This window comes from Zootoca vivipara, chromosome 1 (assembly GCF_963506605.1).
Source record: "Zootoca vivipara chromosome 1, rZooViv1.1, whole genome shotgun sequence".
NCBI lineage: Eukaryota > Metazoa > Chordata > Lepidosauria > Squamata > Lacertidae > Zootoca > Zootoca vivipara.
Genome location: NC_083276.1, coordinates 108405896 through 108424041, shown reverse-complemented (window position 1 = coordinate 108424041; position 18146 = coordinate 108405896). Strand labels below are relative to the sequence as shown.

The following is an 18146-nucleotide window of genomic DNA, read 5'->3' as shown; positions in this document are numbered from 1 at the left end:
AGAATATTCCATTTCATAGATGCTTTAGTTGAGATTCCTGCATTGCAGGGGGTTGGACTAGATGACCCTCAAGGTACCTTCCAGCTCAACAATTCTGTGATTCTATGATTCCTCCCTCCTGAGTCTCCTGGATCCCCATTGGGTTATCTTTCAGGGGTCCTCCCCGTTAAGCCCTCTCCCAAGTTTTTCTATTTCTGCAAATGCTTTGGTTCCAAGAAACCTGCTGATAAACCTCCCTCTTGTGCGTGGATGGTGCTATTTTAGCTGCATAATGATAGCTAGTTGGAGAACACGTTTGCTGTTAGTATATATGTTGATTGATCTGCAGTCATGCAACACTGCAGAAGTTCAAGTGTGTTTTAAAAACTGCAGGAGCCTTTTAATTAAATGGCCGAGATGCTAACAGTCGGAGCCTCACTGTTAGTAGCTCACTTCAGCAATGGAATCGGGCAACAAAGGCTTACACAGTGGATTCTCCCCCCCCCCAAAGTTATTGCAGGGTCTGACACACTTTCCTTAGGTGCCATAACGACCCTGGCTGAAAACACGAATATCTGTGACAGATTTGGCTTTAACCTGCTGCTCAAAGTATGCTTTTTTGGCCTTTTGAAGTAAGAAAATGTCATTTGGACTTGGAGCCAGCTGAAAAGCGTTTCTGTTTCCAGGACTGCTGCTGTCCAAAGGTCGTATTATCAGATCTGCAGAAGGGTCAGTGCCAATTGCTTGGAAAAGAAGCAGAGAGGAACCGGGAGAGCTGGCTTCTGGTTTCAGTGTGGTACAAAAAAATGGTTTTCCAGCATTCTGTTTAATTCTCAGCTTAATTATTGTGCTTTATGGGGCCAATCACTCTTTCCTTCAAATGTATAAAAACTATTTAAGGGAAATACTTGATGCATAGCTGCATAGGAAACTCCTTTATACAGAGTTAGACCAGTGGTCCATCTAGCTCTCTGTTGTCTGCACTGGCTGGCAGGGGCTCCCCAGGGTTTCAGACCTTCCTGGACAGGGCCGGCCCTACGGCAAGGCTGGGTGGCCCGGGCCGCCAGGGGGGCGCCGTGCTGCTGAGCCTGTGGCAGCCGCGCTGTGCCCGCCAGACAGCCGCGCTGGGAAACAGGACGGGGGGGGGGCGACGGAGGGATATTCGCACCACAGTGCCAGGGCGCCAAATATGCTTAAGATGGCCCTGTTCCTGGAGAGTCCAGGGGTTCCTTCAGGATTAGAGAGAAATGTTTTCTTTGGCTGGAAGTAAAAAAATAAAAAAGGGCACACACTATCCTATAATCAATGGAGCTCGTTGGTCATTTACAAGAGAGGAATAACACAGTCCTTTACTGCAGTTTACTTTATTACTTACTCATAATACTAGAACCTGCAGCAATCCAATGAAGCTGAACATTGGAAGATTCGGGACAGAAAAAACGAAGTACTTCTTTACACAATGCATGGTTGAACTATGATATGTACTTCTGATATGAAAGATTCGAATTTCATAGAAAGTGATGTGTGTGTATGTGTGTGTGTGTGTGTGTGTGTGTGTGTGTGTGCATGTGCACCTATTTTTAAATTCCATTTTAGAAATCCTTAAATATTCAGTTTACGTTTTATTTTATCGCACGGAATAGGTCGGAATTGGCAGAAAGCAAAGGGGGTGGGGAGAAAGGAAATTGCAGAATTTTAATGTCGGTAATCAATAGGGGCAGAAGATTGCTTTCCTATCCCAAGACCACAGGTATCCATTTGTTGTGCAGCGTTTTCCAGATCTTGCCCACACAGGAATTCATTGGGTGACCAGAAACACCTCACACTGTATCAGAGATGGGAGGGCAGTGCTTGGCTGAATGTGAGAGGAGGGAGAGAAACAGTAGAGGTGGGAAATAGCTGACTTCCCTGTGTTGTGGCTTTACCCCAATCCACCCATTCTACAAGATTGGGGAAAGTTGCAACTTCCTTTTAAGGCAAACCCCCACCCATTCTTCTTTTAAAACAGAGGCCTAATCTCAGGGATTAGAACTCCCCCAATACTTCCTAAATTCTCCATTCATACATACATACACACGCACATATATAAGTCTATAGTTCTGCTGTTTACATAGTTTACATTGAAGTTCTAAAGAGATAAATTCCAATGAGGCACTCCAGGCTGTGGTTGTGCATCTTTAATATTATGCTTTTCTTTTCTTTTTAGCTTTATGCCCTTCTCTGTCCTCAAGGCTCTGGGAACTTTACATAAATATTTATAATTTTTGCCTTTCTAAAAATAGAAGTGTCTGGAGAAAGAACAAAGAAATGGCATCCCTCCTTCCAAATATTCAGTAAATGCTTTCAAAATAGCCAGTGACTAACCATTGTGAGAAAGAAGATGATGAACTAGATGAACTTTTGGTCTGATCCAGTGGGCCTCTTATGCGCCTATTCCTAATGGAGCTCATGGTATAGTGTTAAGATCACAAAAAACTCACTGTCTTTTGTGACAGCATACATACATAATTTTACTTTTGTACCTTTACCTTTCCGTAGTTAAAACCATGCTGAAGGCAGCTTGCGATTACAAACACAGCAAAAGTAGCCATAAACAATAAATTATAAAGCATCAAAAAGTACATAACCAAATCAAACAGTTTCCATATAAATCATAATAAGATCTAAAAGAAAGATACAAAAAAAATCAATATCAAAAACAGCAACAACCACGCTCCCAACCAAAACCCCTAACAATACCCCAACCCAAGAGTGTGTTCAGCAGCTTCAGCTTTTGTAGCTGGAGTCAGTCAGGGCCCTGCCCTCCCAGGCCAGGTGGGAAAAGACCTGTAAGACAGGGAGCAAGTCTTCCAGGACTCACGGCCAAGATGTAGGTGGATGGTGGTCAGAGCACATATCATGTTGACAGTTGCGTGATAATGATTCATTATTTTCATAAATTGGCATTTTTAAAATTTAAGAAATAAACTAAGGACTGAAGTTGGAAAAACCGTCTTCGGAATGCTATGAATTGCCCGGTTGGTTGGTTGGGTTTTTTCTTCTTCTCCCATGCACCATTCATTTGATTTCCCATACTCCTTTTAGAATTACGTTTCTAAATATAAACACTGAAGTTTCACATAACTCAGTACTGTATTCTGTTTGTGGTTTGAAAGTTTTTTCTTTTCAGAGCTTCCTGAATCAAGATGAGCTTTTTGTGTGGCATGTCAGTCATGCAGTCTGTGCAAGGCACAACTCTTTGAATGTCAGATTAGCCTCTAGGTTGGGGGTAGACAACGCAGACTGAAGAAACACCACACATCCACGCAGTCTTCTTCTCACTTGTTTCCTTTCAGTTGTCCGTTCGCTCTTTTTCTCGCACCCAGAAGATAAATCTTATTGACATCTTCATTCTGTAAAGCAGAGGAGGCTAACCTGTGGCTCTCTGGATGCTACTAGATTCAGTCAGCCATCCTTGACCATTGGCCATGGTGGCTGGGGCTACTTGGGATTGTATCTGAAGTAGCTTGGAGTAACTTGTTTCATTTGTGCAGTGGAACTTCTCCTCCCATGTGCCCCCTAAATCTGTTCTAGGGGTTCCACCAACTTACGGGAACAGATTTGAGGTGATGGGGGGGGGAAGAGAGAGGGACAGTCTGTTGCTCAAGTAGAAATCCTTGCATTGAGATGTGTTAGTTGGATACTGCCCTTGGAACTCCATCAACATCTGGGGGGTCCACTGGATCCCCACCCATTATAAAATATGTGCAGCAGCATACTTGTTTTCCCTGCTGTTCCACCACCTTCTTTCCGTGACTTTGAGAATTCTAGTAGTAGGTTTAGGGAGTGGAGTGAGAGTGGAAGCCTGGGCTTTATATATGGAAATCACCTTATTCTCTTCTGGAACCCAGTTTAGTTCTTTGCTGGAAATACTTACTGATGGGGATGACGTCCAGCAGGACATCCTTTCACTCCAATTTTGGTGAATCTGTCACTGTGGGGGCCAGTGTATCAAGTAGTAAGGCTGCCATAAGGGTACCGGAATGCTCTGTGCACACAGGGGTACATACTAAGTGGGTGGCGCTGTGGTCTAAACCACCGAGCCTCTCGGGCTTGCTGATCGGAAGGTCGGCAGTTCGGGTCTGCGTGACGAGGTGAGCCCCTGTTGCTCTGTCCCAGCTTCTGCCAGCCTAGCAGTTCAAAAGAACACCAGTGCAAGTAGACAAATAGGTATTGCTGCGGCAGGAAGGTAAATGGCATTTCTGTGCGCTGTGGAACTCGTCATGGTTATCCATGCGCCAGTAGCGGCTTAGCCATGCTGGCCACATGACCCAGAAAGATAAGCGAGATAAGCGCCACAAACCCATAGTCGCTTTTGACTGGACTTAACCGTCCAGGGGTCCTTTACCTTTACCTTTTACATACTATGCAGATATGGGCTGGGACAATCATCATTTTCTCCCATTGAGTTATTTGCAGTTACAATATGGGGTTGGGAATAATGAGAGGGGAAGGGTAATTTTTTAAAAAGGAATAGATGGACACAAGAGTGCTCTCTACCCTCAACATGAGTCTGGAGGGGCATTCGATGAGATAATTTAATTATCTTCTGGAACCCCCCCCCCCCAATCCAAGCTGCCTCAGAATTGCAGCCTTACCCCTGTCTTACTTTTCAAAACAGATGACACATGATTTCCTGCTGTATTCATGTATTTACCTGGTCATTCCTGCTACGTGCATCATGCTGTTCAATTTCATGGCTAAATTGCTTAATAGTTGTGTTTTCTGAGAACATTTTCCCCTCCCTCCCCCATAGGTGTTTACTTAACTTTTGTTAGCTCTAACATTCTGCTAAGTGAGGTTGCATGAAAATGGAGCAGATCCAGTGTTAAGTACTGTGTGTGTATGTGTGTTTTGGGCTGGTAATACTGAAATAACTGAAAGTTATCAAATTACTGTATACTGAATGGAGCACATGCATGTGTTAACTAGCCCTAAGTTGTGTCTTACCACCATCAAGTCCTCCCCCCCTCCCAAAAGAAAATCATTGCCCTTGCAGAGCTGTTCCCATCCCCATGGCTTACTGCGAGATAGAAGGGTTATACCCTGAGCAAAACTAAGTTGTGTATTGCCCATGTTCCTTTACTAGATTTTATAGTGCAACATACTTTAAAGATACCTGGCAGTCTGTTTAAATAAATGTTATAATGTCTGTGTCCAATGCTGTACATTTTAAAATATGTGATGCAGAGCTGATTTAAATATGATTGTGGTATATTTCTGTAATGTTCAGCTTACCATCTCCATGTAAAATGTTGTAAAAAGCAAATACTGTATTAAAAGAGTAGAGAGAAAATTTAAAAATACTGCATTGTTTGATTATGCACTTTGGAGAAGGTTAAATATATCTGTCTCATATATACATAATGTATAATTATCTCAAGCATCACAATCACAGTTGCCCTTGCTTCCAAAAAGTGGGAAGTTTGCAAAGGGATGTCCAAAATCAGACTGGCGAAACTCAAAGGATCAATATCTGTTCCAATCTTATCACAATCCTGTGCATTCAGATGTGAATTCCCAAGTACAATAAGTAAGGACCTGGACTCTTAGATAAACTTGACTTCTTAAAGTGCAGCTTTGCAAAGAAAAGGCAATTGTGTGAACCAGGAGGGGGAAAGAGCTTAATAGAGCGGGGAGGGGGGGGGGCAATTCCAGCATAGTTGTTCAGGAAACCTTGGGGTGCTTGCATAACAATCCTTGAATTGCTTGATCACTGTACTGGTAATTCAGTTTCCCTCAGAATTAACAGACAACTCAGGAACTGCACAGCTCACTTGCATCCAGGACTCCAGCACTGACGCCTTTACCCACTTCCTTGCAGTGTTCAGTACTGTTCTGCTGATACGCTTTTTCCTAATTGTGTTAAATTTATGTTCTATTTCAGACGGAAAGCCAAGCCAAAAGCTCCTCGTCCTCCATCTGAGACAAGGATCACTGACTGTTCTTCTTTTGATGAGTCAGAACTAACTAACTTCACCATGGAGCAAAAAGAAAATATAATCGACAGAGACATTGAGCTGTCTGTGGTTCTCCCAGGTGATGTGATCAAGTCTACTACTGTTAATGGAAGGTACGTTTAAGAAAGAATTCATGCTGTGTTGCAGCAGAAGTGCTTTAGCACGTACTAATTTCAACCTGGATGTTGAACCTGGAAATCCAGTAATGTCTATGTTGTGATCCAAAAACCCTGTTGGTGCCCGCATGATTTTGTTATCTTGCGCCGATGTACATTTTTTGTTTTGTTTTTTAGTTTAAATGAACCTTGTTCCTTTCGTTTTTTGTCCTAGATAACTTAATTGCAGTTCAGCCAGAGCTCTGCAAAGGTCCCCAAAGACAGATTTTTAAGACTTCGTGGAATAGTGAAGCCCTACAGTGGGGCACTGCTCAGGGAAATGCCAAAGCAAAGGGGAGCTAAGCTTGTCTGGCAAAACTCTAGGAAACACTCTTTGGCTGGATTGAGCGAAAATGTAATGCCTTCCTTCCATGTGACTAGGAAAGACTGAGAGTGGGGTTGAGCCACAGTCACATGGCCCAAAGAGAAGGCTTACAGAGAGTAAGGCAGCTTTGCCCTGGTTTCAGCTCAGATTGATATTGGCTCCTCCTCATCCTGGAGAGTAGTGACTAGTGGGCTGCCACAGGGTTCTGTCTTCGGCCCAGTCTTATTCAACATCTTTATCAATGACTTGGATGATGGGCTTGAGGGCATCCTGAGCAAGTTTGCAGATGACACCAAATTGGGAGGGGTGGCTAATACCCCAGAGGACAGGATCACACTTCAAAATGACCTTAACAGATTAGACAACTGGGCCAAAGCAAACAAGATGAATTTTAACAGGGAGAAATGTAAAATACTACACTTGGGCAAAAAAAATGAAAAATGAAAGGCACAAATACAGGATGGGTGACACCTGGCTTGAGAGCTGTACATGTGAAAAGGATCTAGGAGTCTTGGTAGACCACAAACTTGACATGAGTCAACAGTGTGATGTAGCAGCTAAAAAAGCCAATGCAATTCTGGGCTGCATCAATAGGAGTATAGAATCTAGATCAAGGGAAGTAATAGTACCACTGTATTCTGCTCTGGTCAGACCTCACCTGGAATACTGTGTCCAGTTCTGGGCACCACAGTTCAAGAAGGTTACTGAAAAGCTGGAACGTGTCCAGAGGAGGGCAACCAAAATGGTCAAAGGCCTGGAAACGATGCCTTATGAGGAACGGCTTAGGGAGCTGGGTGTGTTTAGCCTGGAGAAGAGAAGGTTAAAGGGTGATATGATAGCCATGTTCAAATATATTAAAGGATGCCATATAGAGGAGGGAGAAAGGTTGTTTTCTGCTGCTCCAGAGAAGGAGACACGGAGCAATGGATTCAAACTACAAGAAAGAAGATTCAACCTAAACATTAGGAAGAACTTCCTGACAGTAAGAGCTGTTCGGCAGTGGAATTTGCTGCCAAGGAGTGTGGTGGAGTCTCCTTCTTTGGAGGTCTTTAAGCAGAGGCTTGACAGCTATCTGTCAGGAATGCTTTGATGGTGTTTCCTGCTTGGCAGGGAGTTGGACTGGATGGCCCTTGTGGTCTCTTCCAACTCTATGATTCTATGATACAAGTCTTGGTCAGGAGCTTCCTTAAGCTGTGAGTTCCTGTGAGCTAGGCCAAAGTTTGCACAGGTCCCTGAAGCCTTTAAAAATGAACATTTGGGGGGCTTATGCACACTTCTTTCTAGTGTGTGGAAATTGGCCCAATTGATAAAATTGAAAGCACAGCAAAAGAAAAAAAAGTAAAAAAAAAGTGGAGGCAGTTCTTGGTAATAATTAACGATAAGCAACAAAAGTGAAAGAAACATTTTCTTGCCTATAAATCTGCCCAGATAATTTCCTTTTTAGAGTGTGACCCTTCAAGGACCCCTAAATTACTCTTTAGATCCTAAAATCTGCAGCAAAACCTGTGAAGATTGGTGTAAAACATGATGGCTGTTTAAGCCATCAGCTACGTAAGAAAAACATCTTGAATAAAGCACTTGGAAGTTGGGCTGGGTATTCTCTCATTTGTGTGGGGTGTGGAGAAAGGAAGGCAAAGTGAGAGTCATTCTTGCTGTTTCTTACCTGCTCCAAAACTTTAGTGGAAATTAGATCTTTCAGTAATGATCTGTGTGGTGCCAGGTATTCTATTTGTTACATATCCCTGGGCAGTGGATTTGCAGATGTCGCTGCTTTAGTTAGGTTTGGCTGTCTGTGTTTCCTCCTCCAAATTTCACTTAGGAATAGGACCCAGTGAGTAATTTTCCAATACGTGGCCTAATTTGAAATACTGGAACCCCCTTGAAAATATGTGCAAACATGATTGGCAGGTTTCTACAATTCAGGTGGAACATTACTTTCAGTTAACAGTTTAAAATTTATATTTACTGCAGAATAGATGCGGAAATAGGGGGAAAAAAGGATCGGTGCAAAATACAGGATTTGGTGACTTGGATGTTTTCACGCTTGAATTTTAGACCGATGAAACAATTATTTATTTGAATTGAATGTTTACTTGAAATGAAATTCCACTCAAGCAGTTGAAATAAAATATAATCCGAATCATAGCTTTTTGGGAGAAAATTTTTATGGTTTTTTTTTGGGGGGGGGTATTTTGGCAAATTTAGCTTTTTAAAATAATTTTTATTTGGGAGCCCATCTAAGTGGAGCCTTTGTACAGGTCATTTAAGTTCAGCATGGTAAGACCTACAAGAATTGATACAGGGTTTGCGGTAGTAAAAGTACTAGTTTGTTTTCACTAGACTAAAACAGCAAAGAAAAGTTGCAAGTGTATTTGCTAGTCTTTAGTTATATCTGGGTGGTCCTTGTTCATGAGCCAGCAGGAATTAGGTACCCGTATGTGTCCTAGCATTTTAAATAAGTAACCATCAGTCTAGTGCTTAACTATTTAATGGGCTGTGTCTCTGCATCCCCTACCCTTCCTGAAGCTGTTTTAGGAGGGAATTGTTTCATTTTATAATACGTTTTGCTCTTTTGTATACTTGCATACAAAAATAAGGTTTACGGTAAGTGATTGAGTAAAATATTTCAGGAAAACCGGTTCTGTTTATTGCAATTCGCTAGTGTGGAACTGTCTTGGTGTGCAAGGCCAAATGGGCCACAAACCCCACAAACCTTCAGAAATGTAGTCGAGACCTGCTATTCCCACTACAGCAACCTGTCACAGGGGAGGAAGCAGTGTGGAAGGCATCCCCCCCCCTTTTAAGTTACTCTTGGCTCTTAGGCTGTTTGGTAGTCTTTTGGTGAAATGTTTTGTTGAGCCTTGATTCAACAAGGCCCTTTTTTACAGTTCAGGGAGGCGTTGTGTAAGCTGTTCCAATTATTCATTATCAGGCTTGACCCAAGAGCAACTTTAAAGCTTCTATGCTGTATGTTACTGTGCAGTAGATTAAACTTGAGTAGGAATGTTGCTTGTTTTTTTTACAGTTTCCGAGACATTCTGCAGGGTTTTAATCTTACGAAAGTGCCACAGTATTTCTTGACAGTGTTGCAGGTGGTTTTTGCCTTAGGCACGCTGCTGAATCCCAATGAAATAAATTAGTCTTGAGAGTGCCTATATCTTCTGAAATGTACTGTACAGGGAATGATCATTTTGCACACAACCAATGCATGTGCGACTGCCAACGCGTGCACTGCTTATGGTCTGCAAGGGGGCAGGGTGGGGCGGGCTGACACTCGCAATGACCTGGATCGCATCCCCCATGCAAATGGGGAGCTGCCTGTACATAATTGTCTTCTGGTCTGCAAGCAAGGCAAGAGTGTCCTCAAGAGCCAGACCTCCACCACAACCAAGTCTTTCTTAATGACCTTTGGGAAATTATATAATAACAATTTATAGTCATATTAACATTTTATTCCAGCAAACCAATGATGGACTTACTGGTATACCTTTGTGCACAATACCGTTTGAATCCTGCCAGCCATACCATAGACCTGATGACAGTCGAGAAAAAGCAGATCAAATTTAAACCAAATACACCCATTGGGATGATTGAAGTCGACAAAGTGATTTTAAAGCCAAAACAGATGGATAAAAAGAAGCCTACTCCTGTCATCCCAGAGGTGAGATATTTTTCAGAAACTTTTTCCACCTCCTAAATACTTTTCATTTAAATTCCAAAGCTTTTGGAGGGGATAGCATCATTCAGAATTTGTTCATAAAATTGCATATGAAAGTCACTGGAAACTAATCTATATTTGTCTTTGGTAGTGCATACCTTGTGACTGCTCTGGGTTCAGAGATGAATTGCTGAGTGGTTAGTTCTGGTTGCCTAGGGAGGCAGATAGGTTTTCATTCTATGGGTTTCTACCTGCTGTGATCTGCTTTAAGGAGGGGTGTGCATGGGTTTTGCCTTAAGCAAGTGTGAAAAGTCCTTTCTCTTATTCTCAGTTCTGTGGCTCTCATTCCCTGTAAGTTCTATGAAGAAGAATGAAGAGCAGAGAAAGTGTTGACAACCAACCAAGGGCAAGACATCACTAGCACATGAGCCATGAGAGCCAGTGTGGTGTAGTGGTTAAGAGCGGTAGACTCGTAATCTGTGGAACCGGGTTCGTGTCTCCGCTCCTCCACATGCAGCTGCTGGGTGACCTTGGGCTAGTCACACTTCATTGAAGTCTCTCAGCCCCACCCACCTCACAGAGTGTTTGTTGTGGGGGAGGAGGGGAAAGGAGAATGTTAGCTGCTTTGAGACTCCTTCAGGTAGTGATAAAGCGGGATATCAAATCCAAAACTACTCCTCCTCCTCCTCCTCCTCCTCCTCCTCCTCCTCCTCCTCCTCCTCCTCCTCCTCCTCCTCCTCCTCCTCCTCCTCCTCCTCCTCCTCCTCCTCTTCTTCTTCTTCTTCTTCTTCTTCTTCTTCTTCTTCTTCTTCTTCTTCTTCTTCTTCTTCTTCTTCTTCTTCTTCAATTCATGAGTTCAAATCCTTGTTCATATCCTCTTCCAAGTCTTGAATCTTAATGGTGGGGGCCTAAGCCAAATCTTCATTTCACACTGAGAAGAGCTGGAAGAATATGGGGTATAAATTAGAATTCTGTAGCATCCCCCCCCCGAAATGTTTTGTGAAAGTTATTAGTAGCAATGAACTCAGTGCACTTGATGGGTTGAGTGTCTTTCAGAAAGCAAAAGACTATAATTTTAAAAATCGGTTTTTAAAAAATTCCCTTGTTTCAGCAAACTGTGAGAGTCATTGTAAACTACAAGAAGACACAGAAGACTATTGTCAGAGTTAATCCTCACGCACCACTGCAAGATATCATGCAAATCATCTGCAGCAAATGTGACTTCGACCCTTTACACACTCTGTTACTGAAGACTTACCAATCTCAGGAAACTCTTGACTTGACCAAATCCCTAAATGAGCTTGGGCTCAGAGAATTATATGCTATGGATGTCAGCAGAGGTGAGATTTTACAAACTGGTCTTTTTACCAAAGCTGTTCCTGAAAGTCATGCTGCAAATATCTTCAGAAGCAGTACAACCTGCATGCACTCACTAACTTGTTCTGCATTCATTCAGTCTGCATCAATGTGAGAAACCGATGACTTGGTACCTTGTTTTATTGGTTTAAAAATATGTCGGCCGCAAGGATGAATTGGCTCAGTCGGAGCAACCTGGCCAAGGAAGAGATTGTCAACTCTTTTTTCTCCTTGCACTGTTTTCTCAATCAGAATTGCCCACCCAGAGTTGCTACTGCTGCTCATAGGGTGAAGAGCCAACTAATTCTACTTTTGTCCCCAGAAGTCTCAATGACTTCTACAGGGGCTGTGCTGAAAATAAGGAGGAGGAAACTGACAGCCAATGTTACATCCTAAATTGGTTGTAAAAAGGCAGGGAAGTAGGGGCTGGCTGTGGGTGGGTTGAAGTAGTTGGGACAATGCCCCATTCATCCCAATGGACAAACTTCCATTGCTACTTGTCCTGAAGTGGGGAGTGGGGTGCACCAATTTTGGGTTGTTCAGATAAATAGGTTGACAGATAAACGGGTTTTGTTCCTCCACTCTGGACACACCACATGTACAGAAACTGGGTAGGTCTGCTCAATATATGGGTGTGTCACTTTTTGTGTTTTTGTTTTGGTTAAGTATTCTGGGCTGCTTAGATCAGGGATTTTTGAGTCCCTTATTGAACATTCAATAAAATTCAAACAGAAGTTACTGAAGTCTTTCATCATGGAAGCTATTAATTTGAGGGGTAAGCACCCATTTTCATTTTGTTTACTGCCCTTGGACAAGGGAGACGTTTAATTTATCTTGTTAAGTTTGTACTTTTAAAGTTCTTTTGATCATGGTGTGAGTTCTAGACTAGTTTATTGGATAATTCTAGATGGAGCCAAATACACACCGAAATAAGAGCTTACATTAATTTACCTTCAGACAGCATAAACAAGTTAGCAGTTAGAGATGATGTATCCATTTCCAAAACAAAGTGTTCATTATAATCTTAGTTATATAGATTGCCCTCTTCATTCCATTGTCACATACTGCTGTTCAATTTTTTTAAAGTGCAATAGATTTTTTTTTAAAAAAATAAGTTAATAAACCAAATGTTAGAAGCCCATTTTTTATTAATATTATGTAGCTATCTTCATAATACCAGTGTAGTTTTTAAAAATAACTTTCTAGTCTCAGTTTTGAGTCCATGTTTGAAATTTAAAAAATGACAAAATTGCAGCTGAATTCCATTGTCCAAATACTGACATACTTAGAAATGAATGGTACCGTACTTTGTTCTTTAAAACTGAATGTTTGTTTTACTAATAACAATTGTTAATTGCTGTACTTTTACAGCTGAGGAGGAAACAGCAAAAAACAGCTCTCAAAAGCATGGTTTTGTTATATCCTGCAAGAGATTTGTGTGTGGTAGAAACTTTTAGGAGAGGCATTTTATACAGTAACAAGCAAATATTAAATTTACAAATACAATGCGCCAGCGTCTGAAGTGGTGGTTAATATCACCTGCATGTTCCTTGCTTTTCTACTTAGAATTCTAGCCTTTATTCTTAAAAAGTTTATAGCTAATCAGCCCTTCGTTTCATGATTTATTTCCTATGAAGCATTTGGGTCTGACAATTTGGTCTGGTCGTATGCCAACGGATACCACTATTTTTAGAGGGATAGATTTGAATTTTATTCGTTTTTAATACTTCCAAATTAGAGACTTCCAAATTTAGAGGTGCCTCTGGGGGCAGAACCAGGTGCCTTCTTTGCCCAGTTGGCCATCCTTGCTTAAATTACAATGTTTTCTTTCTTTCCGGGTGAAATTTGATAGAAGGGGATCACTTCACACACTTCTGCATTTTGAGAACTTGCTTTTGGTTCCTTTGCTTGAGACTGATGAAGGAGTTATTTGGGAAGCATTGTCACTATAATTAAGTTTTCATCTTCCTCTCCTCTCCATCTCTCTAGTCACACCGACTGCTGAATTCAGCTTTTCATCTTTACAGGGTGAGTTTGTACATACCTCAGAGCGAATGATGTAGCATTCTTAAACACAGGCATTCCCAGTTAAACAAGTATTAGGACAAACAAGTATCTTCTAATATGAATGAGATTTGTCTGAATTATTGTTAGAAGAGTAAACAACACAGATTTTGGTATGGCATGCAAGTTCTCCTAACTTAGAATAGTCATACTTCCTGAATAGCACCAGAGGAGTTTTTTAAAAAATAAATAAAGGGGGATTAAAATGAGTTATTTCTTTTGTCGTGAATGGCAGCATTGCAAAGGTCTTCATTCTCAAGAAACAGAAAATTGCACTCTTTCCTATTTTCTGACCAGTACGACCACTTAGGAATGGCTACAGAGGAAGAGGAGGCACCCACTTTTTTCTGGAGGCCAGGAAAGGAGTCTAGTTTGATTGAGATGGACTAGAGTTGGCCTGTGGGTTTGCCATCTTTGAATTACAGCATGGCCTGTCTTATGCAAGTTAACATTATATAGTATTTCTTGAACCATTTGTTTCGATTTGGTAGAATTTATCTATATTACATTCACTTGGGCTTATCTGCAAAACCTCTAAAGATGCATGTGACAAACTTCTGGAAACACTTAAAAGCTTATCCACTACCATATTTGGATGGAAAAGAAATTTTCCTCAACTAGATTACTAATTACTTTGTTTATTAAAATATTTATGGTTTGCTTTCCTGCTCACAGGCACCTGAGGTGACTTGCAACTTTTTTAAAAAAATAAAGCAAACTCCAAAACTAAATAATATTGCAAACAAAAAAAAATCAATTTTAAGAATTGTTTTGTTTTCAGTCAGGGTTGTGGGGTTTTGCATTACTGTGGTACCTCAACTTATGAATGACTCAACCTACGAATGTTTCGAGTTCCATCCGCCATTTTGGATGCGGTTTAGATAGGATTTTTTCGACTTACGGATTTTTTTAAAAAAATTCCCCCATTGACTTCGGCTTACGAATTTTTCGACTTATGAAGGTCCATTCGGAACGGATTAAATTCGTAAGTCGAGGTACCACTGTATTACAGTACTTTTGTCTTTTTAATTGCTTGGGGAAGATATCGGTATGTAGATTGCATCTTACTTTTGGTATAGATAAAATGAATTTTCTTTTAAAAAAGAAAATACTACTAAAATCAGACTAAATGTGCTTTGCAGCTTTTATGTTTTTTACCTTGCATAATGAAATGTTTTCCAATACTGCAGTTATGATCATTGAAAGGGAAGCATGTAAAGGAGAGAACATAGTATTCTATAAATTATGTTCTTTTTGAAAGAAATATTTTGTAAACTAAATAGAGATGCAGGAAAGAAAAGAAACAGTCTAGAAATGATGGGATCAGGTAATGTATTTTATTTTTAGACTCTTGCCAAAACTCGCAAAATTCAGATATTTTGAAGGAAAAAGAAAATAAAGGATTCTTCAGCTTTTTTCAGAGAAGCAAGAAGAAACGAGAACAGGTAAGACAACCTAGGTTACAAATATTAATGTATGGTAGAAATCCCCTACAATTGACTCCACTACAGTTCACTCTTGATCCAGATAGTTGCTAGCAGAAGGCAGACTCCAACATCTTTTCTCCCTTCTTGAAATTATTTGGACTGCCCATTAAAATGTGTTGTTAAACTGGCTGCCCCATGACTTTTCAGTTTCTGCCATGAAGCTGTGTGCCCTCTTTTTCCGGATTGATCATATTTCACTTAATACATTTCATGAGGTTTTTTTGGTTCCAGGAGGTATTTCCTTAGATGATTGAACAGTGCAATCATAGATATGCCTACTCAGAAATAAGTGTCATTGTTTTAAATGGCACTTACTACCGAGTACGTGTTTTTAGGATTGCAGCCTAAAGAGAATGTCGTCTGCACGGCCTAAAGGCCCTATTCTCACTTCGATCTGCTTCATCCTTAGATACTTTTAGGTTACAGTTGTGGAGGCTTGACATTCTCCCTGAATAAAGAAAACTGTACAGTGGTACCTCGCAAGACGAATGCCCTGCAAGACGATTTTTTCGCAAGACGAATGCGTCTTGCGATCTGATGGTGACTCGCAAGACGAATTCCTTTTGTGAAAAATTCGTCTTGCGAATCGCGGTTTCCCATAGGAATGCATTGAAATTTAAGTAATGCGTTCCTATGGGCAAAAATAATAATAATTCAATGCATTCCTATGGGAAACTGCGATTTGCAAGATGAATTTTTCGCAAAACAAATTGACTCGTGAAACGAATTAAATTCGTATTGCGAGGCACCACTGTATTCTCAAGGCTGGCTGATGACTGAGTGGCAACAACCCACAGACAGACACACACACACACACACACACACACACACACACACACACACCATTCAAATGGTACCTGTACTCCGATTACTGTAGTAACCCTAGGATCTTCCCTCAGAGAAACAACTTCTGTGCTGGTAATGGTAAATTTGATTTAAGTCCTATAATGAAGGTTGAGAACCCCTGGCTTAGAGAAGTACGTTGGCTAAAATCTATTCAGATTATTTTTTAATTGTTGACCTCTTTTCCCCTTCTCAAAAGACCGCCAGCGCTCCTGCAACTCCATTAATGAATAAGCCAAGACCAACCTTTGGCATGAGAGCTAATACAATCTCCAAGCAGTATGACTCAAATACCCTTCCCTCTGAAATGCCGAAGAAGCGACGAGCCCCCTTGCCTCCAATGCCTGCTTCCCAAAGTGTGCCCCAGGATCTTGCACAAACCCAGGGCAGACCTATGACATGCGTGGTGAAATCCAGCAGTGTGGATGAAACTGATAAGGTTGGTTCTCAAAAGTCTCATCCTTCCTTTAAATCTTTGCTGTGAGAATAATATCAGAGCAACTTCTGTTTAGCTACGGAACAGATAAGCAAGAACATTTATTGCTTCATACATTCTGAATAAATTGTAGCGGACCACAATTTGGGGCCTAATTTATTGGTTGTCTCTGGAATCGCCGTGGCCTCAAAACCAGTTTCCTTTGTGGTCACATTCCATGTCACATCACATGTAAAAAGAGGGACGTGGGTGGCGCTGTGGTCTAAACCACTGAGCCTCTTGGTCGGCGGTTCAAATGCCCGCAACGGGGTGAGCTCCCGTTGCTCTGTCCAAGCTCCTGCCAACCTAGCAGTTTGAAAGCACACCAGTGCAAGTAGATAAAAACTGTGGCGGAAAGGTAAATGGCATTTCCGTGCACTCTGGTTTCCATCACAGTTTTCTGTTGCTCCAGAAGCGGTTTAGTCATGCTGGCCACATGACCCGGAAAGCTGTTTGTGAAAAACGCCGGCTCTCTCAGCCTGAAAGCGAGTTGAGCGCCGTACCCAATTGTTGCCTTAACCGTCCAGGGGTCGTTTACCTTTTTACCCACCAGCTTGAACACTTTGCCAGTATGACAAGAGATTGCTTGGGAAAGCAGTTGCTGCACTGGGAAAGTGTAAATTAAACCTAACTCGCCCATGCTTTGAAACAGGTTGAATTGAAATAGGTGGGATGTCTGTCTACACTCTGCTTAGGGAGGGGCATGTTACATTAAGTGAAAAGGCTAGTTGGTTATTATCAAAGGGTCCTTTTAAAGTTGAGTTTGGAAATTAAAATTAATCTTTTGCTGGAAGTCCGACATTGTTCAATAATACTAAATCCTGCTATTGAGATAATTTGAAGCAAGTTTAAGCATCAGTGCTTTTAAGTGCAGCCACTCGTTCTAATTTTTTTAAAAAAACTTTTGGGGGGAAAAAGCTTCTTTTAAAACATGTTAATAACAAATTGGAATTGGAACCCTCCGTTCTCTACTGAACTGATAGTCTTTAAACTTGCATTAAATATGGGGAAATTATGATTTGCATTAACATATTCAGTAACTGGAGAAGGATTTGACATTTTATGTCACTACCAAATTGCCTTTCTTAGCCCTTTATTTTAAAAATGCAGTTAAATCTGTTACTGAGAAAAGGTTTCCTTAACAGTTCAAATCTTTGTGTTATGATGAACAAGTTAGAGCTTTAAGGAAATTTAAATTTTACTTCCTGAAAGAACATGGATGTTCAAAACTCATGCTTTTATCTTAATAAAATTGCCTGCTTGTGTAATAATGCATTTTAATGAAGTTATGAAGCAGGCTGCCAGGTCAAATCTATCTATAAATCCCAATATGTGCTGAACTTATTCTAGCACAGTTTTGGGGAAAATTAATGCAGTGGGTAATATCTTGGTAAAGCACAGATTGTCAGTTGTGAATTCCAATTAAAGTTCAAAGCTAAATGTGGCAGTGTAAATTGGAGCACTGCATATTTGTGTTTCAGACATGACTTTGAATCGAGAATGAAAGCCATCGTTTCTAATACGCTAGGCTATGAGCATGCTAGGAAGATGAAGAACAGAACAGGCCCAAGAGATGAGTTGTATGCAAGGCCCTTCAGTTAATATTGTTTTTACTCAAATCAAGAATAACACAGAAATTTATTTTCTGTTAAGTAGTAGCCACCAGAGTGTGCTGTTCAACAGAGGTTTGGGATTTTGTATCTTGTTGAGAAGATCCGCATTCTGAGAAAAGTTACTGGTCCAAATATAATGTGCTCCAAATACAAATTAAGAAGACGGAGTCTTTTTTTCTCTTCTTTTCAGTG

The 18146-nt window shown here is 41.0% G+C and overlaps 1 protein-coding gene across 5 annotated transcripts in view; it reads left to right on the top strand.

The window, feature by feature from the left end:
* COBLL1 (cordon-bleu WH2 repeat protein like 1) overlaps window positions 1–18146 on the top strand; it is an 82719-nt gene that overhangs the window by 48308 nt on the left and 16265 nt on the right. For all 5 annotated transcript variants that reach the window (XM_035132730.2, XM_035132712.2, XM_035132683.2 and 2 more), the window contains exons 2-7: window positions 5906–6091; window positions 9918–10119; window positions 11228–11456; window positions 13462–13500; window positions 14884–14981; window positions 16066–16305. In XM_035132730.2, coding sequence (XP_034988621.2) covers window positions 6000–6091; window positions 9918–10119; window positions 11228–11456; window positions 13462–13500; window positions 14884–14981; window positions 16066–16305 — 900 coding nt within the window. In that variant the 5' untranslated portion in view covers window positions 5906–5999. The remainder of the gene's footprint in view (window positions 1–5905; window positions 6092–9917; window positions 10120–11227; window positions 11457–13461; window positions 13501–14883; window positions 14982–16065; window positions 16306–18146) is intronic.